The sequence below is a fragment of the Stegastes partitus genome, unplaced genomic scaffold (genome assembly GCF_000690725.1).
Source record: "Stegastes partitus isolate 25-593 unplaced genomic scaffold, Stegastes_partitus-1.0.2 Scaffold6, whole genome shotgun sequence".
Lineage (NCBI taxonomy): Eukaryota > Metazoa > Chordata > Actinopteri > Pomacentridae > Stegastes > Stegastes partitus.
In genome coordinates, this window is record NW_007577737.1 from 1,297,898 (window position 1) to 1,325,480 (window position 27,583).

At 43.2% G+C, this 27,583-nt stretch overlaps 3 protein-coding genes across 5 annotated transcripts in view; 1 reads left to right on the forward strand and 2 right to left on the reverse strand.

Annotated features, from left to right (window-relative positions):
* mrps18b (mitochondrial ribosomal protein S18B) lies at window positions 1-16,874 on the forward strand. The gene is made up of 10 exons (XM_008281006.1): window positions 1-11; window positions 1,105-1,107; window positions 5,114-5,121; window positions 13,285-13,369; window positions 13,769-13,931; window positions 14,201-14,298; window positions 14,384-14,452; window positions 16,192-16,258; window positions 16,340-16,399; window positions 16,560-16,874. Exons 4-10 carry the CDS (start codon window positions 13,289-13,291, stop codon window positions 16,754-16,756), a joined length of 735 nt encoding a protein of 244 aa, XP_008279228.1. The 5' UTR covers window positions 1-11; window positions 1,105-1,107; window positions 5,114-5,121; window positions 13,285-13,288; the 3' UTR covers window positions 16,757-16,874.
* On the reverse strand, window positions 2,810-12,779 carry ppp1r10 (protein phosphatase 1, regulatory subunit 10). 3 transcript variants are annotated; one of them, XM_008280985.1, is made up of 19 exons: window positions 12,741-12,779; window positions 12,283-12,569; window positions 8,875-8,983; window positions 8,704-8,790; window positions 7,900-8,035; window positions 7,767-7,818; window positions 7,591-7,680; window positions 7,375-7,503; window positions 7,188-7,293; window positions 6,978-7,081; window positions 6,743-6,870; window positions 6,311-6,470; window positions 6,054-6,197; window positions 5,715-5,961; window positions 5,459-5,534; window positions 5,132-5,350; window positions 4,921-5,044; window positions 4,440-4,802; window positions 2,810-4,217 (listed from the first exon to the last, which is right to left on the reverse strand). In XM_008280985.1, exons 3-19 carry the CDS (start codon window positions 8,979-8,981, stop codon window positions 4,057-4,059), a joined length of 2,433 nt encoding a protein of 810 aa, XP_008279207.1. In that variant the 5' UTR covers window positions 8,982-8,983; window positions 12,283-12,569; window positions 12,741-12,779; the 3' UTR covers window positions 2,810-4,056. The 3 variants fall into 3 exon arrangements, with proteins under 3 accessions (XP_008279207.1, XP_008279215.1, XP_008279200.1); XM_008280993.1 differs by having other exon boundaries at window positions 12,493-12,569; window positions 12,741-12,773; XM_008280978.1 differs by lacking the exons at window positions 12,283-12,569; window positions 12,741-12,779 and having other exon boundaries at window positions 8,875-9,734.
* Window positions 16,867-27,583, reverse strand: part of abcf1 (ATP-binding cassette, sub-family F (GCN20), member 1) — a 15,609-nt gene continuing 4,892 nt past the window's right edge. The window contains exons 7-25 of the mRNA XM_008280966.1: window positions 26,992-27,072; window positions 26,358-26,423; window positions 26,106-26,201; window positions 25,309-25,431; window positions 25,035-25,135; window positions 23,771-23,856; window positions 23,534-23,673; window positions 22,202-22,350; window positions 22,031-22,114; window positions 21,216-21,340; window positions 20,792-20,904; window positions 20,337-20,511; window positions 19,781-19,855; window positions 18,943-19,013; window positions 18,820-18,852; window positions 18,193-18,361; window positions 18,044-18,108; window positions 17,892-17,964; window positions 16,867-17,258 (exon numbers count right to left, since the gene is read on the reverse strand). Coding sequence (XP_008279188.1) covers window positions 17,092-17,258; window positions 17,892-17,964; window positions 18,044-18,108; window positions 18,193-18,361; window positions 18,820-18,852; window positions 18,943-19,013; window positions 19,781-19,855; window positions 20,337-20,511; window positions 20,792-20,904; window positions 21,216-21,340; window positions 22,031-22,114; window positions 22,202-22,350; window positions 23,534-23,673; window positions 23,771-23,856; window positions 25,035-25,135; window positions 25,309-25,431; window positions 26,106-26,201; window positions 26,358-26,423; window positions 26,992-27,072 — 1,992 coding nt within the window. The 3' untranslated portion in view covers window positions 16,867-17,091. The remainder of the gene's footprint in view (window positions 17,259-17,891; window positions 17,965-18,043; window positions 18,109-18,192; window positions 18,362-18,819; window positions 18,853-18,942; window positions 19,014-19,780; window positions 19,856-20,336; window positions 20,512-20,791; window positions 20,905-21,215; window positions 21,341-22,030; window positions 22,115-22,201; window positions 22,351-23,533; window positions 23,674-23,770; window positions 23,857-25,034; window positions 25,136-25,308; window positions 25,432-26,105; window positions 26,202-26,357; window positions 26,424-26,991; window positions 27,073-27,583) is intronic.

Genomic DNA, 27,583 nt, shown 5'->3' on the forward strand with positions numbered 1-27,583 from the left:
GAAAGAGGGACGTCCAACGCGTCTTTGGACTCTTCTTCTGCAGAAAATGAATCATGTACAGTATGATGGAGAACAACGAATATAGAAATGTATGATATGAAAAAGATGCTGCAAATGATGCAATGCAGGAAGAAAATTGTTGATCCTGTGTTAACGTGTTTTTTGCTGCTTATTTCATTACAGCTCAATATATTTAAACATGATGTTGGAGTGCATTCAGGTCTGACTCTGTTCCAAAATGCAGGATGTCGCTTTAATTTTTGACTAAATCAAAAAGAAAATTCTGTTACCGATTGAATAATTCTTGTAATAAATACCAACAGAATATTAATAATTGGCAGCAAATCAGGACCAAACACAAAAACATGTGATTTCAGCACCACCAGTTGAACACATGCATACAGTGTGCCATGCTGAAACTACACGGCTTCATCCAGCTGTTTTAGGAACACACAGCTCAACAGATCTGCAGATAAAACACATTCCTTCAGCTGAGAATCATAGAGAATCGTCAGGAAAACATTTGGTTTAAAGGAGACGCTTCTTCCAGCCGATTTAAATCTCTGAACATAAACCTGCTCTGGACCAGGTGAGCTCCAGGTTAGGGGGGGCCACCTGAAAACTCTGACTTTATGCTCCACATACCTCGATAACCCACTGATCTAGCCTCGTAGCATTATCATCATCATTGTGGCCTCAGCCGAGCTTCACGTCTTTGGTTCCAATCCATCCTGTTGGTCATGCATGTGGCAAGCTCTGCTGAGGTGGTCGCACCAGTGTCCTGCTTTAGGGTGTCCAGGAAGGTGGTGGCAGGTCTTCCCGGCTTCCGCCAGCCGTGAGATGGCTCCCAAAGAACGAGCTGGCTGGCAGGAAGTTCCCTATGGCGGTAACAGTGGCCGGCAATGCCAAGTCTCCCCCAGGCGATGTGGCCCTCAGATGTACAAAAATACACATATTACCTAAAAAAAACTAATAAGAAAGAGAAGGATGCCAATAAAGCAGCTAATTGCAAAGAAATGTTGAACTACAACAGTAAGGAGCTGGAGCTGCACTTTGTCATTTACACCAATAACTGTGTCCCAGTGTTGTGTTGAATGTAATGAGTTGGTTGTGGTTCTCCCAGATAACTGAGAATAACAGTTCCTGGAGCACATTAAAACATTGTGTAAGTTCATTTATTCCATGTGACCATAAGATTTGTGTCATATTTTTATTTCCAGTTCCAGTTTTAAAAAATAAAATGCTGATAACAATTTAATAATGAAACCACTGAAAGGATTCTGTGCAAAGAGGTCAGAATCCAGCACCCAGGAGTCAGGAAGACCTTCACTAGAGAGCATCTTTAACCAGGGCCAGATGTGACCCACCTCGTTGACCTGCTGCCCTCCGGTCAGCGCTTCAGGTCTCAGCACCAGAACATCCGGAGCAGCTTCTTCCCTCATGAACAGTCAGTAAAGCACTGAAGACTCCTGTTGCTCTGTGCATCACCAGTACATGTGCAATCCTGTAATTTAAACTGTTTCCGTATTTATTACTTGGTTTATGTCTCCTTTCAAAGTACTTTTTATTTACGTCGTACTCTCATACTTTTCTTTTACATATTTTATTTAGAATTTCTTAGATTTCTATATTCACTCCTGTCTTGTTGTTGTTGTTTACCAGCTTCATTCATCATGACAAAATTTCTTGTGTGTGTGTGTGTGTGTGTGTGTGTGTGTGTGTGTGTGTGTGTGTGTGTGTGTGTGTGTGAGCTCACTTGGCAGTAAAAAGCTTCTGATTCTGATCTCTACCTGTGCACTAGAACAATGTGAAGTTCCACAACACCTACTGTACGTCTCATAGAGCTGCACCGTTCAATCAAACTGAAATAATGTGGATGACTACTGCACATGTGTCTGTTTTTACTTTATGATTTTATGTTGATATGTGATATTCACAGTACAAGTTCTGTGCTTCACACACACTCTAGTGACTCGCTCGTCAAACCAAAGCACTAAATAAATAATCGTTTTTGGTGCTGCCTGCAACCAGGATGTGGGAGCAGCTTAGTGCTGAGGTGTCCTTACCCCCATTCTTTCCGAGTCGCCTTTCACTGCGTCTCTCTCTCTGTCGCTGTGTGTCGGTGTTGTCACAGCACCACGGTCAATATTTGCGCTGAAAGGCAGGGTGAAAGGCCACTCCTATTAACAGTTCCCATTCACCAGCTGCACTCGGCCCTGCCCAGATAACACGGATCTGATGTTAACTCTCTGGAGACACACACCCCTGTTGACTGGCCTGCTCAAACAGGGCGCAAACATACCGGCACCTGAGCTCACCTCAGACAGAGGAACAGTTAACAGGAAGTGTGTGACTGACTCCACATGTCTGAAGCTTCATGCTTTCCTGGAAGCTTGATCCAATTTAAATGTGTAATTCCTAATTCAGGGCTGCAAGGTGGCTCAGTGGTTGTGTCCCCGCCTCGAAGCTAGAAGGTTACCGGTTCGTGTCCCGGTAAGGACACCCAGGATCTTTCTGCGTGGAGTCTCCATGTTCTCCCCGTGCAGCGTGGGTTCTCTCCGGGTTCTCCGGCTTCCTCCCACAGTCCACAAACATGCTGAGGTTAATTGATTCTAAATTGTCCGAAGGTGTGAATGTGAGTGTGCTTGGTTGTCTGTCTCTAAGTGTAGCCCTGTGATAGACTGGTTACCTGTCCAGGTGAACCTGCCTTCACCCTGAGTCAGCCGGGATAGACTCCAGCCCCGCTAGTGAGGATTAAGGTGTAGAGATGATGGATGGATGGATGTTTGAACGAAAACAAAGCCACACATATATTTAGACATTTATTCAATGCACTGCGTACAAAAGAATCCAACTGAAAACGTGTATGAATGCGAGTTCTGTATTCATACAAACTTCACACTGACAAAAAGATTAACCCATCTTAAAACGGGGTGATGACGAAAGGATTTTATCAAAAAAAAAAAAAAACAAACAAAAACAGGGTGGAGGGAGCAACAAGAAAAATTACATTCTTACAGTCCCACAAGAGACACAAAAAAATTTGTTTTCACAGAAAACGATATCGGTGACATTCACCGTTCCTATCCTTAACACTGGCAACACAAAGCGCCGCTCCTGGGTCCAGACGGATCCAGAAACTACAGGCAGCATCTCTGGGATCGAGGAGAAACTGTTGTTCTGACGGGATCACAGTACGCCCTGACATACACACTCATACACACGAGAGAGAGAGAGAGAGAGAGAGAGAGAGAGAGAGAGCGAGAGAGAAAGAGAGAGAGAGAGAGAGAGAGAGAGAGCGAGAGAACACACACTGCTGTTGCTTCCATGTCGTTGTTCACATTCAGTACCAGCTGCTGAAGCAGAACAGAGCGAGGTCCTTCCAGGCAGAGTTAATTTCTGAAGTTTCCTTAAAATCGGCCACAGTTAAGTAGTTTATAGATTCTGTCACGATTCTTCGGACCCAGTTGTAGTAAATCATACATGTGGCGTAGCTGTGTTTATCGGTATAAAGTGCTTCCTAAACTCTGTGGTACATTTAATAATCATGGAGGGAGGGAAGAAGAAGACTTCATGCCTCATCTTTACAAAACCTATGAATGAAGTAAGAAAACTACAGGACACGTGAAAGCGTCATCACCTTTGGAACACAGAACAGCTACGACAAGAGGGACATTCACTCGGTTGAGCCGTGTTAGTGGGAGGACAGTGACAGGAAGCTAGCTGCAGCGACTCGGCGATAGTGGTCAGATGTAGTGGCTTGTTTCAGTCACTCTGTTAAAAATAATCACAATAAAAGCACAGTCCCATCATTAATCATCTCACAGCCTTCAAGTCCCTAATGTACACTTCTCATTTGTTCTCCGTCGGCCGAGGCAGGGTTCCCTTCTCGAGCTAGTCGCCTGCACCACGACCTCAGACCCTTCAGGGTGCAGGACAGGAAGCCCTGCTCTGTCTTTGTGTGTTTTCAGCAGCAGTCCTGACACATCCTGCACCGACGTGATCAGCAGCCTCTCCAGCAGGTAACAGTCATTCTCAGGCGTGCGGTACCGCCATCTAGTGGCCATGCTGGGGGTGCTGGTTGTGCTGGTTGTTAGCTTGGTAGTTGGGGGGCAGCGGTGGTCCGTTTACGCCGGGGTGGTAGAAAGCACAGTTGCTCTCGTACCTGCAGCTTCCCTTCATCATGAAGTGGCGACACACGGGCCTCTTGGACATGTCTGACAGAAGAACACAGGATGATAAGGATGAGATATGTTTGGTACCTGAAGGCTTCAAGGCTGAGAATCAGGTGTCAGTCTCAGAAGAGTGCTAAGTACAGAAGGATTGTTGTTGCACTCACTGTTAGCATCGTATGCTATTGATGCTACATACAGTTTCACATCTACTCAGTTTTTATGCAAACTTTTCAACATACTTGAGAATAAAGTCCCACCACCTACCGTTCATATTGTTGTGTCCCCCTCTGGGCCCTCCTCGTCCCCGGCCCCTGAAGCCCAGCTCTCCTCCTCGGCCCCGGCCTCCTCGGTGGAAGTGTCCTCCTCTGTGGGGCCCTCCCCTCATGGCGTCTTCTCCCCAGTAGTTGCCGTTGTCTCCTCTGCCCTGCCCCGGAGGAGGCCCCATCATGCGTGGGCCACCGCCCTGGTTGAACGGCGGTCCGTGGTGAGGGGGCGGGTGGTTGAAGCGGGGACCACCGGGTGAGTTGTTGGGCGGGTAGCCACCGTTCATCGGCATCTGCATATGCATGTTGTTCATGTTGTTCATGCTGTTCATGCCTGGACCGTGTCCCAGAAGACCCTGGTTGACTGGACAAAGGAGAACACAGGTCAAATACCAACCAGAACACAGGACCAGAACATGTAACGATTCGGTCATGCTTTGACAAAATTCCTCCAACACAGCGGGATGAGAGACTGCGTTTACCTGGAGGAGGTCCGCCCTGGTTCTGATTCTGAGTCTGCTGCAGGGAGCCCAGTAGCTGCTTAATCTTATCAGAGAAGTCCGGCTGCTTTATTAGGTCTTCAGTTGACTGGCTGCCAGAAGCGCCCTGAGGACAGACAGCTGTCATTAGTTCACATCACCACAACACACAGACATTTCTACATCCAGCTACAAGGATGTTTAATATCTTCACCATGATGGAGGAGAGCAGCTCCTGGACGTTGACAGTGGGAGCCACAGTGTTGCTGACGGTGTTGGTAGCTTGGGGGCTGCGGGAGCTGTTGCTGAGGTTGTCCATGAGGTTAGCCAGGACCGGAGGCAGCTTGGAGCTCTCGTTCTGGGCCGCGCCAGAGCCCTGTTGCGATGTGGTGTCCATGGGCTCCACGTAGCCATCGTCCATCATGGAAGAGTCCTGTAGGGGCAACCAGACTCACAGCTTAGTGGGCTAGGAGTGCATGTGGAATAGGACAAAGTCAACAGATGGGAGAGACAGAGTGTGCATGTGTTTGGGTGTTTCTACCTCATCCAGCGGGATAAGACGAGGAGGCATCGGTTCATAAGGCTCTGGATCCGGTTCATGTGGACTGTCAGGCACACTGGTGATAAGTAAAGATAGGAAATCATCGACATTAATTCTTCAAGAACATCTTTAAGTTGGACAAAGAAACATCCAGACTTCTTCTAATGTCGTCCATATTGGTTGCTATTTGAAGTGCTAATAGTTCGAAACACAACAAATGCCATACATGCAGACCAGGCTGCGTCTGGTGTCCTACCTCTCTTTGCTGAGGAAGATCTCCTGCAGGATGCCCATCTCTCGGTCTCTCTGGGTGAGCTTTTCAGTGCTGTACGACCCGGGAACAACCAGACTGCCGGCCAGTGTCAGCGGTCTCGGGGGTGTCCAGGGGACCCTCTCCTCCATGGTGTCGTGGGAAAGCCGACGAGCCATCTCAAACGTCTGCCTGTCCATCATCAGCTCTCGCTTGGCCGCCTCACCGAAGTCCTTGATCTTGTTGACATTGACTGTGATTTAAATGGAATGATATCATGAATAATTCTGATTTTTTCAGATGGCTTACAGACCAGACTTTAGACAGATTAAGCCCTTGCTTCACCTCTCTCTGTCTCGTCCAGATCAAAGTAGAAGTAGTGCTTCAGCTGCTCCTCTTCAGCCCAGTGGACCGTCTTCTTCTTCTTGCCCTTCTTGGTCAGGCTTTCTTCTTCTCCGTGAGGTTCTGCCAGAGCATTAGGCTTCTCACCTACAACAGTTCAATCAGAGAGAAACGTTTTCAAACATGCTTCAGTAGAAAAGCACGAGGTCCGATAATTTCAGGGCTCATCAAACACTATGATCAGCTCGTGAGGGTGTTACCGTTGTCAGAAGCTTCCGGGTCCTCCGAGGGAACCGGGGTCCCAGGCTGCTCCGGTTCCTGGTTTTCATCAGCAGCAGTGGTGGAAGCAGCGGTTTCTGGAGACGATGGTTTAGCAGAACATGAAGAATACGCAGAAGGTTTGCTGTCAAATGGACTTGCCTGAGGACAAAGAAGAAACAAGTGTGAGTGGCTGGTGTTTAGTTTATTATTATTATTATTATTATTATTAATAATTATAATAATAATAATAATAACAACAATTAATTTAGCTCTTTACATCAGAGTGGACATTATTATAGCACTTCATAAAGTCTATCATAAGCTATCGTGCAGCGTTGAGTTTATTTTTGAAGATCTGCTTTATTTTTAGGATGTTTTGGTAAGACAGTGGCCATAAAACTCACTGATATGTGGTCAGACTGGGTCAGTACCTTGTTGGACGTCGGGGACACGGCCTTGGTGTTAGCTGCAGTGGTAGCACTTGGTTTCTTCTTCTTGATCTTGATCCCGGGCACTGGGGCAGAGTTCAGAGCATCTAGGAAACCTGTGCACTCCATCGCTGCAGGAAACACACAAAACACAGCAGTGAACACCACAGCCGTTACATCCCCATGGTCCATTTAAAACAGAGTTAAAGAGTGGTTCTGAAAGCAGGTTTGAACTTACGCTGTGCTGGAATGATCTTAACTTTGATTTCTTTGGCGGAGTTAGAGGGCGTATTTAGAGGTTTGTATTTTTTCTCCAGAGGTGGAGCATCTGATGGACCAGAGCTGTTGATAGAACATAAAGAAAAACATGTCAGTCCAATTGTCAGCTGCCAATGAGCCGGCTGGTGCAGACATAGTGTGACAACAGACCAGGTGGACGGTGTACTACCTTGGCCTCTTGAGGACTGGAGGCTTGATGTTGTACTTGTCGCCCAGCTGTGGGGCGGTGGGCGTCTTCTTGGCCGGGGTCGGGTTGAGAGAGTCCATCTCCAAACCTACACGACACAAAACACACCGATGATCACACAGAACTTTTTAAAAACCAACAACATCCCTGTTCATCAGATGAGGGTTACCTATGGAGCGGATCTTTGCGTGGCTCGGTGCGTGAGCTTTAGGTTTCTCCTTCTTCTTCTCCTCATCCACAACTCTTTCCTTCGCATCTCGCACAAGCACCTTGCTCTCATCCTTCTTCTTCTTCTTATCTAAAAGATAAAGACAGAGTGTGTTACAACTTGCTGAATGGAGAAGCTTTTAGGCAAAACTACAATGAGTGAAAAATAAATCTGTACCAGCGGGAGAGCTGCCACTACTGGAGACACTTTGTGAGCGGATCGTAGCCATCCAGCCGTCAACCAGCACTGCCGCCAACTTCCTCAGGTCTGAAAACAAGAGACCAGATTATATATGGAACACATATATTACATATTAAACAGGAATTTGGACTTTTGCTGTAAAGGAAACTCACCATCAGTCTCTGCGCTCTTGCTCAGCTGCTTCACCAGCTTGGCCGTGTTGTTCTGGGAGAACAGAGAAGTCGGTTAGATGCTGCCAACATGAAGTTCTAGAGCAGTGATCTGGTGGGAAAACTGAAGACATACCTGTTTGAGGTGATCCACTTTGAGAGGCAACTTCTGCAGCGTGAGCAGGATGAGCTGGAGCAGAGGCGTGTTGTTGGTCGTCTTGGAGTAGGTGAGCCAGGAGTTGAGGAGCCTGTAGCCACCGACTCTGATGAACCTTTACGGAGGAGGAGGGGAAATCAGATTGTTAATGAAGAAGGTCTGCGATAGCGAACAGACACCTGCAGACCAAGAAACGAGAGTAAAACATGGTGATGTCTGACGAGATGATCATAAGTGGCTGTTTTCATTTTGGGACACTTTTAGTTGGATCTCTTGATGAGGCTGGAGGTCAACGAATGTGATGAGTCAAACTAACAACGGCATCTTTTGCAGATTGTGGCCTTAGATACGATCATCTGACAGTGTGGAGGGCATCAGGAGTAACACTGACTGATAATATACCAAGACTAAGTGACCAGAACAACAGCAGAACTATTACATTATTGGAAGCAGAAAACTGGATCATTATTCCAATAAACTGAAGTTTCTACTGTTTTCTTTAACAGAGTAAGTATTCATCCCTGACTACACTCCAGGAAGGACAGAGGCTGCTAAACATAGAAATCATGACGGCAAACTCATAACAGCAAGGAAAGAGTCTGGTTATTTATTTGTGGATTAAAAAAAAATACAATTTTCAAAATGATTTTCTGTCAAAAAAGTACAATTTGCTCAAGTAAAAATGTCTCCGTGTTTGTTTCTGTTTTGTCAGAGTTCACAGTTCTTCCAACTAGGAAACCATCAACTGCAACAAACAGCGTACGGAGCAGAACGAAGGCCTACCTGTTGAGAACATCGTGGGATTTCGTCTGCAGCAGAATGTTCAGATACATACATCTACTGACCATCTTAGTCGAAGCCTTCATTAAGCTGCATTGGAAAAAAAGAGCAAAGGTGTTAAAATATTCACGAGCAGAAGAGTCATTATTTAAGTGTCTAATATCAGGTCCTCACCTGAACACCTTCGGGACTCCTTCCAGGCTGCGGAGCTCTCCATCCTTTCCTAGCAAAGCCTCCACACCTTTCAGAATCTCTCTGGGGTCTACTGGTCCCCCCGCCATACCTGAAACACACATTGGCAATCATCAACAAACGCCAAAGGGACACCTTTGAATTACATCTTCTGGAATGTGCAGAAATGTTTTCATCTAATAAATGGAATAAAAATGTTGAGTGGGGACTTTTTGCCTGCCAGATAGAAAAAGTAAATCCAGGCACCAGAGTTCCATCTGGACTGCTGGTAGGATTTTGGACCTTTTAGCTCCAACTGGGTTTGTTCCACAAAACAAATAAAATAACTCCCATCTGGGCCCATAAGCAGGTTCACATCAAGTACAAACATGACAACAAGGTGACATCAGTGAGATGCATCTCTCTCCACCATGAAGGACCTCCCTCCTGACTCATGATTCAGGCTTTGACAACACCAACCTGTTTCCATCAAGGACATTTTATTAACATCAAGGTCCAGTTACCTGACGAACAACACGGATGAGCCAACCCACAACATCTCATCAGACTCACTGAGGAGCTAAAGAGCAGCATATTCATCCAACTGCAAGAGATCCTGACGTCAAACCCAACTCACAGTCACCACTCTGAAGACGACCTGTTGTACTAGTCTTAGCCAGATGTGTTATATTTTATACATCTGGCCAAAAAAAAAAAAAAAAACACCAAGAGTGATGCTCAGGCTAACATGATACTGAACTCTGGTGCTTTGACATCCATCCATGGCTGCAGCATGCCGTCCCTCACCTCAGAGGTTTACAGTATTTCATTGGCTTAACTCGACACCTGCACAGTAGGACAAGGGCAGGATGCTGTAACTTACTACCGAGTCTCTTCTCTCTGGGACTTCTACGTACAGGACTAGTCTGATATAATATTCATTTAGTGTGTGAAGCAACGCTGTTTATTCAGGCTATGATAGAAGAGGCAGGAGCAACGCAGACAACACAACAAGACTTTATGATTTAAAAAAAGACTGATGTACATCAAACTGACTTTTTATTTATCTAAGATTTAACTTAAACATATCCCTAATCAAGTCATAAATAAGAACTGCTATGAAAAACCTCCTCACCTGGGTATTAATATGCATCTAATAGATTATTTATGTTTACACATTTATGTATAATATGGATAAAAATGGAGTGAAAGTTTAAAATGAGAGTACCTTTTAAGAATGTTACTGATAATGATTGATCAACTTTTTAATAGGACACATCTATCACAACAGAAATGCAGCTCAGATAAAAAGAGGATGACACAGAAACATCAATAAAACGCTGTTTACAAACCTACCACTAGTTATGAACTCCGATGGAAAGACAAATGGTTTATGCAAAAGCAAGTTGTTTGAAGGTAACTGTATGAAATATGAGATGCTTGAAAACTGTAGAGTTAATTTAATATTCATCTGGATGTGTGATACGAGTGAGAGTAAATATATATATATATATATATACTGGACACCATGTTTTAATGACAGTACAGGTAGTGATCCGAGCCAGAGGGCACAAGTCGGGCCACTTACTGCCACCTACAGGTAGGTTTGTGTTCTCCCACTGGCCCTGTACTGTCTGCATGGTTACACAATACAGACATGCAATTCAAGTTAACTCAGCTGTTAGTGCAACTCTACAGTCTGACCTGTCACAAAGAATACTGACTGAAACACAAACGTATGACTGACAGGTGCTGGATGTTTATCAGTAATCTACCTGTAGCCTCCTATAACATCAATGTGACCAAAACAGCCAACTCAGCCGGCCACCATGACGGGCTTCACTTTTATGGATTTAAAAAACTATCATGGCTACAGGTCAAACCTCCAAATGGTTTGAAATTTAACTGCTGAGTCTTAACTGCATGCACCTATTGTTTGTTTTTGTTTGTTTGTTTATGTATTTTGTAGTAATGAAACTGCTGTTGTGGCTTTTTTTTTTTTTTTTGGTCAATTCGTGTGGAGAACCTGCAGCAGCTCTGGAGGAAATTAACTCACTACAAATGTCATGATGTGAGGAATCAGTTAGGTCTTACCCGTTTAACTGTTGTAGTAGAAGTTTTATATAGTCTCAGACCTCCACAACACTGCACATAACCCAATTCCTGCAAACGTCACAATTGTTACACAAATACACAAAATCAGGTGTTGACAACTGGCTGCTGCTGAACAAAGGGGGGAAAGAAGGTTGTCGTTATTGTTGCACAGTCACACTGTGGTGGTTGCTACAGATCGCTGAGAGAAAAACAACCCAAGTCTTCTACTAAACCTTTTTTTTTTTTTTTTTTTTTTAAAGAACAGACGTGGCTATGAATGAGGCAACAGGGTGAAAATAATAATAAACGTCCGTAGTTATGCAAGGGTATTACAGGCTGCCTATAAAAAGGCTCGGGCTTTACCTGACATCTGTCAAAGCTGACAAGGAGCCCGCTCCTAGGGCTGAGCTGCTTGACAAAAGGGAGGGAGCTGGAGGCTGCCTGCTAATCAGATCCCTCCCTCCGTTAACCGTTTCGACGACCAACCAGCTCTCTCACAAGCAACAATAGCTCTCATAGCAAAGACCGAGATAGAAAAACAGGGCACCGACCACCACCTATCTAACATAACACACATCATCTACTCGACCCTATGCTCGTTGTAAACATGATCATTAATCCTTTCCAAATGTGGTACCGCCGCGAACAAAAAAACAAAAAACAAAAAAAGAGAACACGACCAGTCCCCCGGAGCTGTGGAGGACGAAGATCAAACCACAACTAGTCCACCATGTTTGTCAGTCCCAGCGGTTTGTGCTTCGAAAGACCACCTTCGCGGGTCGTCCTGCAATCTTTATCCGCAGATTGCCGAGAACATGACTGTCGGGAAGTCCCTGTTGCTATGATTATCAACATTTCAACACACACAAAATGCGTCATAAAATATGTCCACAATCTCTTCACCTAACGCAATCTTTATGTATAGATTGCGGTGTGTATGATAGTTCCGTGGAGCAGCCCCTACAAAGCGGATCTGGCAGGCGAAAAGTCCCGACTTCATGAGCTACAATTTGCCTCCTGTGCCTACCGCAATCTTTATCAATAGATTGCTTATGGTTATATTACGAATTTACTGCTTATATTTAGTTTTATTTGCAGAAGTCCATTCCGTCTCACACACAAAGAAACGGAGCCTTGTGCGTCCGTCCACTTTCCTGTGTGAGCTCATACTATATAGCACTGGCTACTTTCGAACTGTTGTCCAAAAATTACGCTAACTCACGGTGGCTGCTAGCCAGCAACAACTAGCTAGCCTATTATCTGCGACTATATTCAATTTATGAATCTCGATTCAATTATACTTCAAAATCAACTTACTATTGACACTATAGGTCCTCAGCGTCTCGAGTATATTATAGTGTGCTTTTCAGGCACTTATATCTCTTATTTCATCAAGTTTATGTCGTCAACCTTCATGGTTTTAATATCAACTGAAATACTTCTTGTGGGTGGGGCTGTGATAGCTAAATGCTAGCTTTTCCTTCAGGATCAAACTGGAGGCAAAAATAGTAATCAAATGTCCATTACTTGAAGAAAAAATATGAATTTGGGTAGAGTTGTTCGAAGTCCTCGACGGTTCAGTCTTCAGCAATGCAAATTCATACCTGGAAAACACACAAAAGGCAAACATTTAATTTCTACTGTCTGCTGTTGCTCCCTTACTTCATCTAAACTAAAGTCTTTGAATGATTTCAGTGGAGCATTTCGCATTTTAAAAGGAAAAAACAGACAATACGTTGAAAGTAAGCCCAGCTATTTTTTCTGACTTCACTTACCTTTCACCAAATCCAGGAATGAGCTCCAAGAGGAGGGACTTAGGTTTTATACCCCGTGACGCTTTTTACGTCAGAGGCGATGTTTTTTCCCTGGTTTCACTGAAACAAAATGGTGGACAACCGACCTTCACTGTGCAGTCAAAGGCATAATGGCGTAGCTCCTAATTTGGAACAAGTTATTCCATATAACTGCCTGTATTCACCTTTAAAGTGCTTTGTTTTTGCACCATTAAGGAGGTCCTTATAGGCAGAAGCACATTATGATGACCCAGCCGGACTGGAGTACTTCTTTAATATATAAATTTAGTTTCCAATTTTTCTTCAAAATGGCTACTGGTTTATCTGTCACATGTGGCAGGAAGGAACAAGCCTGCATTTTAACAACCGTCCACACTTAGCAGACTAAAATAAAAATGTCAGGTTGTGGTGTTCAACAGAGTGTGAATGATTTGATGTTGATTGGGTTTTATACAAAATTTAATGATTCATACAGTTAGGATATCGCTTGATCTTTGACCTTTCACCTACAACCTTACAGGCACCCAAAAATGGCTGCCTCTATCCGGCTCATCGTGAAGCCTTTGTGCCGTCTGTCGCCTTCTACTTCACATGCTTTTCGTCAGTATCAGGTAATATTTTTTTTAAATATACTGTTAATATGCCCAGCCCGTTAACTTAACTGTGACGAGTTAACGAGAGGGTAGATGTGAAAGCGTGCTTGTTCCTATACGGTGCGTTAGCCACTTAGCTAATTAGCTGTAGCTAAGAGCAACGTCAGTACTGTGGGGTTATGTACCCTAGTGCTAACGTTACTCTTAGCTAGTTAGCTGTAGCTAAGAGCAACGTTAGCATTGCGGTGTTATGTACCCGAGTGCTAACGTTGCTCTTAGCTAGTTAGCTGTAGCTAAGAGCAACGTTAGCACCGTGGTGTTGTGTACGCTAAAGTTGTACAGTGGCAGCAGGGGACAGCTATGAAGGAGATGCTGTGACAGCGGTGGCAGTCAGGGGATTTTTTTCTTTGCATTCAGGTCTGTCAACGGCTGCTGCCTGTGAGGACATGCACTTCACTTTTTAAACATCCAAGTCGCTCTTTCTGCGAGGGAGCGTCCCTGCAGGATGAGGCTGCTGCTCAGGCTGCAGAGACCCGATCCCGGTACATGGACAGACCCTGGGATTACCTGGAGAGTGAAGGTAATCTAAGGCATTTGCACTGCTTATTTTATACCAATGTACTTATATTTTTTCCTGGTCAAATGCATACATTTCTGTATATATTTATCTTATTTTATTTATTATTATTATTATTTTACCTTTCTATATTTACTTTATTTCTTATTTTCATATTTCAGTTATTCCTGCTCATTCCCAGGGTGACACCAACTGCCGAAACCAAATTCCTTGTATGTTGTGTACATTCTTTGCCATTAAAGCTGAGTCTGTTTCTGATTCTGACCTGACAGAGTACATTGAGAAGTATGGGAGCAATCCGGTGTGGGCAGGGTACAGGAGGAACCACAAAGGAGGCATCCCCCCACAGAAGACACGCAAGACCTGCATTGTAAGATTTCTATTTTATTCCACAAGCTATCACCAACATGAACCCAGTTATCTAAAATAACCACGACGATGTTTCTGTTCTGCAGAGAGGAGACAAGATATGTGGAAATCCCTGTCCGATCTGTCGGGATTCAAACGTTGTGATCCACTATCAGGTGGGTTAGCGTCTTACACTCACACGTGCTACTGATTTACACTGCATTGTAGTGCATTGCCATCAAGGTCTGCACAAGCTAAATCCAACCCAGCACATCAAATAGACAAGTTTCATTTGTCTATGGAAGTACTCTTCATCACAAAATCTGAAATTATTGTTTAGCCTGTGAAATAAGTGTTGTGTTACCACATTGCAGAGCCATGTAGTGTTTTATTGATCTAAAAATATTTAGTTTACATCAATATACTCTGACTAATAGCAACATGTCATCTCATTTTTCACTATTTTTGCTTGGAAAATGACAGAAACATTCAACTTTTAAAATAGCTGAGGCCCCTTGTTAGGTTTCCAGTGGCTGAGTTGTCAGCAAGTAATTTTCTGTCTTAAAATGATCCAAATATTTTACAACTTGAGGTCAGTAGAGGGGTATAGTTGCCCCTGCTGGCCATGATACTGTATTTTTGAAAAAGTGTCCGTTGACCTCCAGCAGAGCTATTTTTGCACTGATTGACCCCAACATGAGGCCATTCCTAGCTCACCTGCCCCCTCATCAGGGGTGACTATAACAAAGGTAAATATTAGAGAAAAGTCCAACTATGACAACAAACTAGTTTCATTATGTCATGACCCTTTAAATTGGCTCCATTCTGTGGCGTACAAACCACCTGGACAAGGCATTGGCTTTATATATGAAGAAGTGAAAATCAGCCAGCCAGTCAAGCTGAACATGTATGACTTTCCATTGCTATGGCTGAGGCAGCTGGAGAGGCACAAAAACAGCCTGATGATCATCATACACTGGCGCGTATGTGAGCAGGTGCAATTTCAAGTCGCACACTCTTAAAATCGGTAGTCTATTCGACCAATGTGATCATTGTTTAAAACCAGACAATACAAATATTTCTATATTTTTATGTATCATGTTAATTTAAATGAATGAATCAGATTTTTTTTTCACTGACCCTCTGACATATATAAATAAATACATCTATAACACTCTGTTTTAACCTGCTAGATCGCCGTAACAACTTATATTGCACAGATAAGTTGTTGCGGAGCAGGTTATGTTCAGAGTTTTGGATTTAAATCGGCATAAGAAGCGTCTCCCTGTTCACCAGTTTTATTTCTCTGTGAGCGATACAGATGTTGAGCTGTGCTGTTACAGTAGCACAAACTGTATGCATCATGTTGTTTTATACGTTTTGTCCTGATTTATTGCCAAGTCTGCTTTACTCTGCTTGTACTAATAGAACACAGATTAGACATTTGATTAGTCTGTTGGCATCTATTACAAGGAATTTTCAGTCTTTAATTTCACTTTGATTTGGTCAAAAACTAAAGTGATTTCCAAGTATTCTGTCAGACCAACATCTACTTCTTGAGCACCTTGTTTAAAAGTCTTGGGCTGCATTGAGAATGCGCTCAGTGGTAAAATACATTAACTGACACCAATATCAACCACCTAGTAGGCAGCGCACAGTTGGTCTTCTAGGTCTGGCTACGTCAAACCAGCTTCCCAGTACAGCCCTCTGGACCGAATGGCTGTTACAGCAGTTACTGTCAGTTATGGGATGCTTGTTTAAGGGGTTTACCAAGAAAACCTAGGCGCTGATAATGACCTCTATCATGGTAGATGTATTTGCAGTTATTTATCGGTCTTTAGGGTAATTAATATCTTGTGTATCGACAGCTTTATCTCCTCTCGTGGTCTGCTGCTAACCCTCATGTTTCTTGCAGAACATAAAGCTCCTGCAGCAGTTCATCAGTCCCCACACTGGAATGGTGTTTGATCCCACTAGAACCGGTGAGTAAGCACCTTTATGAGTGCACATCTGTCTTCCTGTTGACTTACAGGTGACTCACACTGTACTGGTTCTGTCTTCAGGTGTGTGTATGAAACAGCACAAGAAGCTAAACGAGGCCATCAACACAGCACGAGACCACGGTAGGTAGCACAAAGCCAAACCTGCTCAGCCCCATTAAACTCTTTTGTTCCCTAATATTTTAAGTATACTTCTAAGGGCTTTATAAGATGTAAAGAATAACATTTCTGCCAAACTTTAGGGATGAAACTACAACTAACGCCACGATCTGCCCTCTGTCAGGCTTACTTCCTTTTCAGATTCCATATGTGGAGTTTTTAGGAGAGAACTACTCTAACTCCCATGATGCCGTGGGGTCCACACCACCTTCCCCATGCCTAACCACTGGTGACGCCTGGTATAAATGGTACGGGGAGATTACACCTGATGAGAATGAAGTTTCTAAAGTTAGGACGACATACAAGGCATTCTTAAAGTAACAAGAACTAAACCGCTGGTCAGGAGTTCTTCGTTTTGCTGTACATTTGTGTCGTTCTGTGTTTTCATATTATACATGTATGCAGATGAAAAATGCTCAATAAAAACCACATGATGAAAGATGCATTTATTTCCTTGTGTAGCATTAGTAGATGATCATTTCAAGACATTTCATCTGACTGTATTTCTAGAGAGTTGTGGAAACATTAACACTCCGCCACCTGTTCACCCGTATTATTCTGAGTGTTAACGCCGAGACCTGCCAGACAGCCCACAGGTAGCGCAGCTAGCATTTCATGTACAGACACAGCGACGTGCCGTCAGAGCGACTCTGTGATCAGGGGTTGACTTTGTTGACCATGGTCTCTCCCAGAGCCTCCAGCACCTCCCGCTTGTAGTCGTCAAAGTCTCCGTCGATCTGGTTGACCGTACAGTCCTCTACGACCCAGAGCTGGCACTGAGTCTCTGTGATGAGCCGAGCGTCATGACTCACGATGATCACAGCTGCAGGACAAGGGACACAGTGTTAATACGATGATACAGACTCAGCTGATTTATCGGTGTTGTAAAGCTTTAAATACAGCCATGATTTGATAATCCGACACTAAATGTAAAGCCTTTTATGTCGGATTGTCAAGACGGAGGTCGAGATACAAGGAGGGCTTGATGCTGGAAGGCTCATCTGTTGTTAATCATTGTTAAAAGTTGTTATAATAACTAGTGGTTCTGGTCCCAATAGCACTTTCTGCTCTCTGGATATTCAGGCCCAGTTAATGATGAAAATCAGAATATTCGGTGCGGTCCAGGGGACACTCCTTTGCTGTCATTAACTGAAGTCTTGGACCTACAGACAACAGCACTCAATGTCTACTGACTGCTGACAATACTTCAGAACCAGACCTCATGCCAACAGAACCAAGTCTAATGGAACACTGAAGCAGTTTGAGGTAGAAATTAAACTTTAAAACAGGTGAGTGCACCTGTTACTAACACCAGTACTTTGTATTGTAATCTGTCGAGTGCTTGTGGAGCATCTCCTAACAGCTCCATCAGCTGAAGAATCACAGACATTTGTGGATTAATTCCTCGCCAACAGACGGACGGACAAAATACACAACAAATAGTCTTCCTTCTTACCTCCTTTGTATTCATTTATGGCCTCTGATAAGGCGTCAATAGACTCGATGTCCAAATTGTTGGTGGGTTCATCCTGTGACAGAGAAATACAAAATCCTTAGTGATGGAATCCATTCATCAACAGGAAGGATTGTGGGCTGAACGGTCCTTACCAGAATCAGTACGTCAGGCTGACGACAGGCCAGTTCAGCAAACACCACTCTGGCCTTCTGACCACCTGTTGGAGACAAAATCCAGACAAACTGTTAGAAAATGTTTGTTTCATGACAGTAAATGTTCCTCAGTCGGTTCGTGTTTATACCAGAGAGTTTGGAGATCTGAATGGTGTGGGCGTGGCTCTCCAGGCCGAAGCGTCCCAGACACTTCCTGCCGTCCTGGTAGGGAAGGTTGAAGTTCCTCATCAGGTACTCTGTGGCCGTCTCCTCCATGTTCAGCTGGTCGGCGTACTGCTGGTTGAAGAAACCCACTTTCTGTAGGGACACAGAGCACAGTCCAAGTTCAAGCTTTTCTTCAGGCAAACCGACTCTGGAGCCACAGAACCATCATCAACGGGAGCTACGTGTCAGCTGTCACACCTTCCACAGGCCTGCTTCTGTATTATTATATATTACTATCACATTATCATTCTTTATTATTTATAATTATGTAATGATATTATTTATATTTCTCATATATCCACAGTGTTCTTATATCAACACTGCAGTATATTTATTGGACCGTTTGACTGTTACCATGCCCCTTTCCTGATTATATTAAAATAACACTGAAACTGATATTGTTCATGTAACATACCCATTGAACAAAACCAGTCAAACATAAACTAACTTGACCCCCTTAGAACCAACAGATGTACAGCTGTGCTCATAAGTGTACATACTCTGGCAGGATTTAAGATTTAAGAGTCAATCGTTCACAGTGAATTACTCACCAGGCGATGATTCTTCCTCATCTCCCCTTTTGTCTAAAAAGGAAAGATCCAATTAAGTAACCAGTGTACTCGTATATATATTTAGATACAATTATAATTACAGTTGCATGTGTGCACTCTTACAGGATTTAGTTTCCCAGTCAGCAGCAGCAGCAGGGTACTCTTTCCAACACCATTGGGTCCAACGATGCAAACTAGAGGAAGTCAGACAGAAGTCGTGTTAGAGAAACAGACACAACACCTCAGACTTTACAAAACAGTTATATATGTTCACATGGTCGGCCAGTAAAGCTGGTTCTGGTATGCTATAACCAGGACAGTAAACACTGCTGCAGAGAAGGTACAGGTTGGAAAATGTGGATGAAAAGATCTGCAAAGACCTGTACAGTCTGAACAGTTTCAAGGTAGGGACCCAGGATTACTGACTCCTAACCCTACCAGATGTGATCTCCTGTTCTGTGTCTCGGCACTGAGCAACGGCCAGAAAAGTGTTTTGCAGAACATGATGATGAGAAGATATGAAGTTGAACTTTAGAATTTAAGATGTTTTCATGTCAGAATTTTATATGCAAAAGGTTAACGGTCAGTTTCACAGTTACATCATGATGTTCCTGAAAAACATTTTTCTTGCCATTTTTCACTTTCAGTTTTTATTTCACTTTCAAAATGTTGTCATTACTAGTGTAATAACAACATTGGAAGCATGTGGAGAAGCATCACCACAAGAAAGACGGCAGTAACTGGTAAAAGGGTTGACATGATGGTATAAACCCTGGCTCAGACGGGCTGTGGAAGCTAAAACTGAATCATTTGCAGTTCCCTCAGGTGCTCCCACAGTGTGGTGATGCAGCCCCGTTTTCCTCCTTTCTAATCTTCCACCAACACAAACATGGAAAACAATTTCTGTTGGGCAGATATCAATGTTTTCATCCTACAGTCATCACAGCAGCTCCATACTTACTTCTGGAGTCCATGTCGATGCCAAAGTCCACGTTTTTGAAAAGGGGTTTCTGGCCGTCGTAGCCAAAGTCAACACCTGTACAGGAAAATATCAAGCGTCAATGTTTCAGACAGACACAAATTCAAATCACACACTAAAGCAAGTGGATGGAACTGAAATCAGTAATAATCAATAACAGAGTTTTGAAATGTCCACTACCACTGTGATTTCTTATTCATTTTTTTAAAGCAACACAAAGGAAGCATTATTAGTTGGTCCACTTCAGTTTGACCTCATCATGACATGTCACACGTTTTTGTGACAAAAACACGTCTTTCAGTGATTCAGTCATAGAAAATCAAGAGATGTGGGAGTCACTGGAAACTCAGGACTGCCATTTTATGCACGGTGGATGCAAACTTAGTTCATTAACATTTGTTCCAATAATGTTTCCCATGGATTCATGCAGAGATGTTGACTTCAGTCATGTGGCATCTGTGCTGGTGAAACATTTCCTGCACACTTCAGGATGAACATGAGCAAACTGAAGCCCTGCAGCCTCTACAGATGTACTCACTGTGCAGCCCCAGTATAGGGGGGGAGAGCGGGGGTGGGTTGGGGAAGGTGAACTTGACGGTGTACTCTTTAGGCCGCTTCAGCAGCTCCGTGGCGTCCTGGCTCTCCTCCTCCTGGCCTCCCTTCTTCTTGCCTTTCTGCTGCTTCCTGGTCAGGGCCTCCTTCGTCTGCTTCTCCTGAGAGGAAACATTTCAACCAATCTGCTGTCAGCTGAAGAACTAGTGGATAAAACTGTTAGCTTAGATGTTAGTGTAGCTTAGATTTAATCCAGAGTTTAATGTTGTGTATGTTCTGAAGACACAACAACATAGAGGCATGTTTCAAGACCATCAGTTACAGGAGAGTGAAGAACTGTTAAGTCTACCCAAACATGAAGCACCAGAACTGATGACAATAAAAGTTCCTTGACTCTTTCAGCTGTATAAACCTGAACGATGGAGGGGCGACCGTACTCACAGCCTGTTTGGTGGACTTGCCACCAGCCTTCAGCTCTTTGAGCTTCTTCTCCTGCTTGTCGTACTGTTTCTGCAGCTCTTTCTGCTTCTGCACGTACATCTTCTTGAAGGTCACTTGAAGAAATGCAGAAAAAGAAACGTAAACCAGGATTTCCACTGAGAGATTTCAGCTGTATGTCTCACTCCCTGTTGCTCCAACGCTAACCCAGACCTGCCAGATTTTCCCACATGTCAAGCTAACTTGCTAAAACACCCTAATTTTTACATATATCACTGCAACAATTATTCAGAGTTAATTTATTTCCTTTTTCAAGCAAACTACAAACATATGTAAGGAAACTGTAAAGCAAACAGAGAGGTGAGGAAGACATTTTCCTATTGAAAAACTGTGAACGGTCTATTTTACAAGTCAGATGAACACTTACAGTAGTTGCCCCTGTAGTAGTAGAGCTTCTGGTTGTCTAAGTGGATGATATCCGTACACACATCATCCAGGAAACTCTGGTCGTGAGAAACGATGAGGAGCGTCTTCTTCCAGCCTTGAAGGTAGCTGTGGGTGACAAACACAACATTTATGAACACTCACATAACACAATTCATGATTTATCAAACCATTTATAAATGCTGCAGCTGCTTTGATAACAGGTAAAAGTCAATCAGTGACAGACTAGAAATAACCAAACGTTGATGTGATTTAGGTTTTTCCTGTTTTTAAACCCATCCTACCCAAAGTGTGCTTTCTGATTCAGATCCCAACACACAAGGATCTGAAAAACTCAAAACACAAGAATTTGCCAGAAATCTTTCTCCACTGAAAAAAGTTTGCTGTTCTGCTGTTGTCTTTAATGTCCCATTGTCTCAACCCAAACTGCTGCCTAACCAGGTCACTGACAGAGGAAACAAATGACCATCTATAAAGTACAAACAGTTTTCTTAGTTGAGATTTATTCACATAAAACGACCAAATAAATCAAATTTTGTTTTGGAACACCTTTAAGGATTTAAACTAGGCGGCCTTGAATCTAAAGTCAAGTAAAAAGCCGACCGTTTCCACTTTGATGGACGCAGACCTTCAGCCAGCAGTCGTGTGTAACCCTGAGTAGATAACTTCCCCCATCAACACACCAACTGACCTAATCAATAATCCTTTCCATTCCTAATCCCAGTCAAAAACCACCACTAATAAACAATCTGTGGTCTGATTCAGGAGAACACGTTTCATTAAAGCCATGCTTCATACTTGTTCAGCCAGATGACAGCGTTCAGGTCCAAGTGGTTGGTGGGTTCGTCCAGCATCAGCAGAGTGGGTTCCATGAACAGGGCTCTGTGGGTGAAACAGAACATCTGACAGGTTCATGTTGGGCCTATCCCACCCAGGAACCGTGGTGTACAGGTATGTCTGATTGTGTACCTTGCCAGGGAAACTCTCATCCTCCATCCTCCAGAGAACCTCTTGGTGGGTCTGTTCTGCATTTCTGGGGTAAATGACAGACCAGCCAGGATCCTTCTGGCCTTGGCCTCAGCTGCTGCAGCTCCAATCGCCCTCAGCTCTTCATAGACCTGTAGTGTAGGAGAAGCACTGATGTAGTGATATAGATGTTTCACCTGAAGCAGCAGCATCTTTGTTAGACCTCATCCCAACCAGACCTTTCCTTTAACTAACACTGCAGGCTACAGGCTTTTAAAGTAGCTGTAATCAAACCACTACTCAATAAGCCTACTCTGGATCCAGGTGTTCTAGCAAACTATAGGCCCAGAGCCAACCTCCCTTTGATTTCTGAAGTTCTTGAAAAAGTTGTTGCTGCCAATTATGGGATTATCTGCATATAAATGGTTTGTCTGAAGAGTTTCAGTCAGGATTTAGAAGAATCATAGTCCAGAGACAGCACTGGTGAAGATCACTAATGATCTCCTTATAGCCTCAGACGGTGGACTAGTTTCTATCCTGGTTCTGCTGGATCTCAGTGCTGCATCTGGTCCAGTGGATCACAGCATCTGATTACAGACACTGGAATGTTTAACCGGGCTTAAAGGAACTGCACTAAACTGGTTTAAATCATATTTATCAGACAGACTCCAGTTTGTTCATGTTAATGATGATTCTTCCACCTGCAGTAGAGTTAGTTATGGAGTTCCACAGGGCTCTGTGTTAGGACCTATATCATTTACCTTGTACATGCTCCCTTTAGGCAGTATTATCAGGAAGCACTGCAGAAATTTTCACTGTTATGCAGACGACACCCAGTTATATTATATATGAAGCCAAATGAAACCAATCAGCTGGTCAGACTCCAACATGTCTGGAGGACATAAAGGCCTGGATGACCTGGAATCTCCTTCATTTAAATCCAGACAAACTGAGGTTCTTGTATTTGGCCCTAAACACCTCAGAAACACACAATGGAACCAGATAGCTGCTCTGGATGGCGAGAGTAACTCTTTGGAGTTATTACCAGGACATCTTTCAACATAAAGCAAGTCTGTAGGACAGCCTTCTTTCATCTACATAATATAAAATCAGGAGCATCCTGTCTTAGAGAGATGCTGAGGAACTAGTTCATCATTTATAACTTCTAGACTGGACTAATTCTCTTTCTCTTTCGCTGTGAGATGGTCAGACTTTCTGCCATAAATATAAAAACCATATATGTAACAGCATTGGTCCTGACTTAATAAAGGTTGCTGCTATTCCACTCTGCTGGTTAACCAAGCTGTATCTGGCTGTAGATCACTACAGACGCACCTTCTCCAACCTCTCAGCCACAGCATCCTCTCCCTTCTCCAGACGAGCCTGGAGCTGCTTCTCCTCCTCCAGGAGCTTTAGGCGGCGGGTGTCTGCCTTCAGCACCGCCTGCACTGCCGGCGTGTCATCGGCTACCACCTCTAAGAGGAACGCAAGGACATGACGGAGTAGGTGGGTTATAACAGCATGAAAACAGACAGAAAAACGACAGAGTGTATGCTGTGGCAGATCACCCACCCTGTTCACACAGCAGCACATCGATGTTGGGGGGAATGCTGAGCGCTCTGTTGGCGATGTGTTTCAGTAACGTGGTCTTTCCTTTGCTGGAGGATGACACAAGAGAACTCAGTTAATATCAGGACATCAAAGCAATATATAGTATATGAATATAAGCTAAATGTCTGTAAATCATTTCATGTGTTGATTGTCATTTGTATGCAGCCTCTCACAGAAGGTATCAGTCATGCAGAGTGCACAGTTGGAGGTGAATTCAGATTGATTCACACAAAAGAGAGTCAACGGGATGTAAAAACAGACGTTTAGATCAGAACAGATCCCTCACAATGAGAAATAAAATATTTGGAACAAATGTGCAGAAATAACAATACAATAAATGAACAACGTTATTACTAAACAACCAACAGATACATGTACCAGCATCTAACACCTTAACTGTTCACCAGAAAATGTCTGAAGAAATTCTGAGTGTGCGAACGCAGTTTCTGCTGGTTTTTATGTCTGGCTATAATTATACATGAGGTATAATTTATATGTTTTATTTTGAAAAGCCAGCATGTTTTATGAACCCTGATTAGCACCTTTTAACATATCTGAGCTTTTACTTGTCCAGTTTCAATCAGCCAATCACCTGAGTTACTGGGGCACACGGGCAGACGAAGAATGAGCCTCTTGAACAAACAGTCAGAGCTCCAGAACTATGAGTCATATCAAAAAACCTTCTTTTACATTGTTTTGAACAGGCTGATGTATCTGCATGCCTGTACTGTATACAGGTGCAGCTCATGTAAGTAGAATATGTTTAATCAGACAGCTGTGTGGTGACGTTTTGTTTCAGTTTTTATGTACAAACTTTTATATTTTACTGTTGTTTTATTGCTGTTTGTTTTTATTGTTTATTTTACTGCTGCCTCTGTTTTAAATTATTTTAATATTTATCAAGTTATTCTCTTGTTTTTTTTTTACTGTGAAGTACTTTGGTCACCCTTTGGGCTGTTGTAAAGGGCAAGATAAATAAACTTTGATTGATTGATTGAGTGACTGCACAGAGAGAGCTGAGCCAAAGGAGCGTATTTGATGTATTTTGCAATAATCGGCCAACAAAAATCCTCTTAATCATCTTAAAATGCTAAATAAAGGCATCAATAATGGGCCGGGCCAATAATCAGTCGATCCCTACATTTGTACATCAGAGTAATGTTACTACTCTTTCCTTAATTATAACTACAAAAAAAGAAAAGAAGAACAACAGCAACACATTTACCCATTTGGTCCAACCAAGCCGTATCTCCTTCCCGCCACAATCAGCAGGTCAGCGTTGACAAAAAGCTCCTTGCCATGAGCAGATATGCTGAACCTCTCCAGCTACGAGACACAATGCAGGCTTTCAGTAACAGAGAATACAGAATATTATCTGAGTGAGCGGTCATTTAGAAACTGAAATCAATTAGGAAAGTAAACACACTTCCATGTGTTTCAGGAGAACAGGCGGTAGTTTAAGAACACGTCATGAGATTTACTGAGAAGAACATAGTCACCTTGATGTCAGAGGCATTCTCCAGCATGGCCTGTCTGGACGACATCTCAGCCTGGGAGATGGAGAAATCTCCCTCCAGAGCGTTCTGAGCGCGCACACTGGCCACCAGACGCTCGTACTCCATCTGTGAGGACACACAGCAGAGAGAGATGGAAACAGAGCAGCACAAGATAACAGCACCGGAAAAGAGTAAAGACATCACCGGTGCTGTGGCGTACTATGGTGCCCTGAAGGTGGGTTTAAGATCCTGCAAGATTTGCAAATGTGTGTGTTTTTTTTAATGCATTTAAAAGTAAGTGGTACTGTCATAGGGTTACAACCAGTCTTGTTCAGCCAGTTTATTCTATAACGAGTCATTCCAAATGAAATTAACTAATTTCCGAGAATGTCCCCAGTTCTCCCTTTCAGATTCCTCTATAAAAAAATAAAAAAAAGTCCAAGGTGCTCCAATGCCTACATCACAGAGAAATCCCAAATATTAGTTCTCCATCTTTGATAAGTTTTAAAATTACAGCCTCTCAGACCATCTTCTGACACTAATAACTTGTACAGTCTGGCACATGGAGCTTTGAAATTGTTAATCTTGGGCCAACTTCTCCTGTAGAATCCACAAACGTAATCAGATCTGGTGTACTGTCTTTATTTGTCTTCTGACAAGGCTCTAAAAATGGCCAAAAATTCAGTTGTAATCCTCTGTTCCAGCCCCTCATTTGAAAAGTGTGATAGACTCCATCCCCCCGTGAGAATTAAGGTGTAGAGATAATGGAAGGATGGATGGATATTGTACGTAGCAATTACCTGTTTTTTCTTCTTCTTTTTGTCTTTTTTGCTAAGATTAGCGTACGGGTCATCCTCCTGCTGCTTGTTCTGTTCTGCGATGGCGTCCTCAGCACTCTAAAGGTTACGGCCGGAGAAAGAGGCAAATAATTACAAGGACCAAAAGCAGAGAACTGAATTGCTTTTGAAATTAGTTTCCAACAATTTAATCTTAAATTGCCCACAGGGGACAAAGTTTTTTGAATTGAATTGAAAAGAAAGAGACAAACATACCATCATCATGTCACCTCCATCGCTGTCCTCCTCCGCGCTGCGTGACACCTCAGCAGGTTTACTTTTCTGCATGGACAGAGTTCAATAGCAGGAGTTAGTTTTTTAATGTGTTCTGACAGCATTTCATGTTAGAATGTTTACACGTTATATTAGTACAGTCTATAAATACTGATGAGAAAGACTTAACATTCATAGGTACATATGTAAATCATTTATCTTCCCTTTCTTCCATCTGCACTTGTCAGGTTACAGCTGAATACAAAGATTTAAAAATAGACTGTAATACATGTCAGGATTTCAGAGCTCCGTTGTCATAGCTTTTGCTCGCTGCCCACACACGCCTTAATTCTGAATGAACAGTCAGATTATGTTCTGGAGCTACAGACCCAGAGTTAGAGCTATTCTGTCAACCATCTTCTTCAGGTGCCAGAATTCTCGTCAAATTATGACACCTGAAACGTACAGCAACTACTGAGGATCTTCTGAGAGCAGCATTGTGAAAATCTGAATCTGTGCACACGTTGTATAATTTAGAATGACTCTTGGGGGCAAACAGTTAATGTTAAATGGTGATTTATCTGCGTGTGTCTGCTCAGTAAAACTCACATTCATAAAGAGTTTAAACAGCGCTTACCCTGGACTTGGCTTCAGCCTTCTTCGTGGTTTTCTCTTTACCGGCATCCTTCTCTCCCTCATCGTCCTCATCAGAACCTGTCTGAAGATTCCATTAAAAAAATTACTACGAGTAAAGCTTGTAAGAGGCCATAACACTGAAACTCAGTTATGAAAAGGACCTGTAGGTGCCGGTAGAGGACACAGGGAGACGCGAGTCTGACATGAGAAGAAAGTTCTTTAGCACTCATCTGTGTCCCAGGAGAGAATGAAATAGAGGAAATAAAATGCCCAAAATACATGGGAAAGAAAAGGACATCTCCTGGCACTTTAATTGAGCTTTTTTATGTCCTTCTGAACCTCCTGTTTTAAAGACGCACTGATACAGAAATGGCCAGAACTTCAGGAGAACGTACGAGGTGTGTCAGAAAATCTCAGGACTGGTGCCACAAAAGATATATTTCCAATCCAAACTACAAACTACCAGTGTTCCCCTTCCCAGTAATTCCCCTGGAGTCACTCCTCCAGCCTTCTCTTCACGCCACCATGCACTCCTGGAAGGATTCTTCTGGATCCTCTCAGCTCCGTCCTCACAGCCATCTTGATGTCGTCCA

What these genes read in the sequence shown, in the direction of transcription:
- mrps18b (XM_008281006.1), top strand. Translation starts at nt 13,289, where the DNA reads ATGGCTGCCTCTATCCGGCTCATCGTGAAGCCTTTGTGCCGTCTGTCG. An exon ending in ATGCTTTTCGTCAGTATCAG is followed by an intron (nt 13,370 to 13,768) that starts GTAATATTTTTT and finishes CTTTGCATTCAG; the next exon opens with GTCTGTCAACGGCTGCTGCC. An exon ending in GGATTACCTGGAGAGTGAAG is followed by an intron (nt 13,932 to 14,200) that starts GTAATCTAAGGC and finishes CTGACCTGACAG; the next exon opens with AGTACATTGAGAAGTATGGG.
- ppp1r10 (XM_008280978.1), bottom strand. Translation starts at nt 8,996, where the DNA reads ATGTGTGTTTCAGGTATGGCGGGGGGACCAGTAGACCCCAGAGAGATT. An exon ending in CAAGAGCGCAGAGACTGATG is followed by an intron (nt 7,681 to 7,766) that starts GTGAGTTTCCTT and finishes TCTTGTTTTCAG; the next exon opens with ACCTGAGGAAGTTGGCGGCA. An exon ending in CGCAAAGATCCGCTCCATAG is followed by an intron (nt 7,294 to 7,374) that starts GTAACCCTCATC and finishes TGTGTCGTGTAG; the next exon opens with GTTTGGAGATGGACTCTCTC.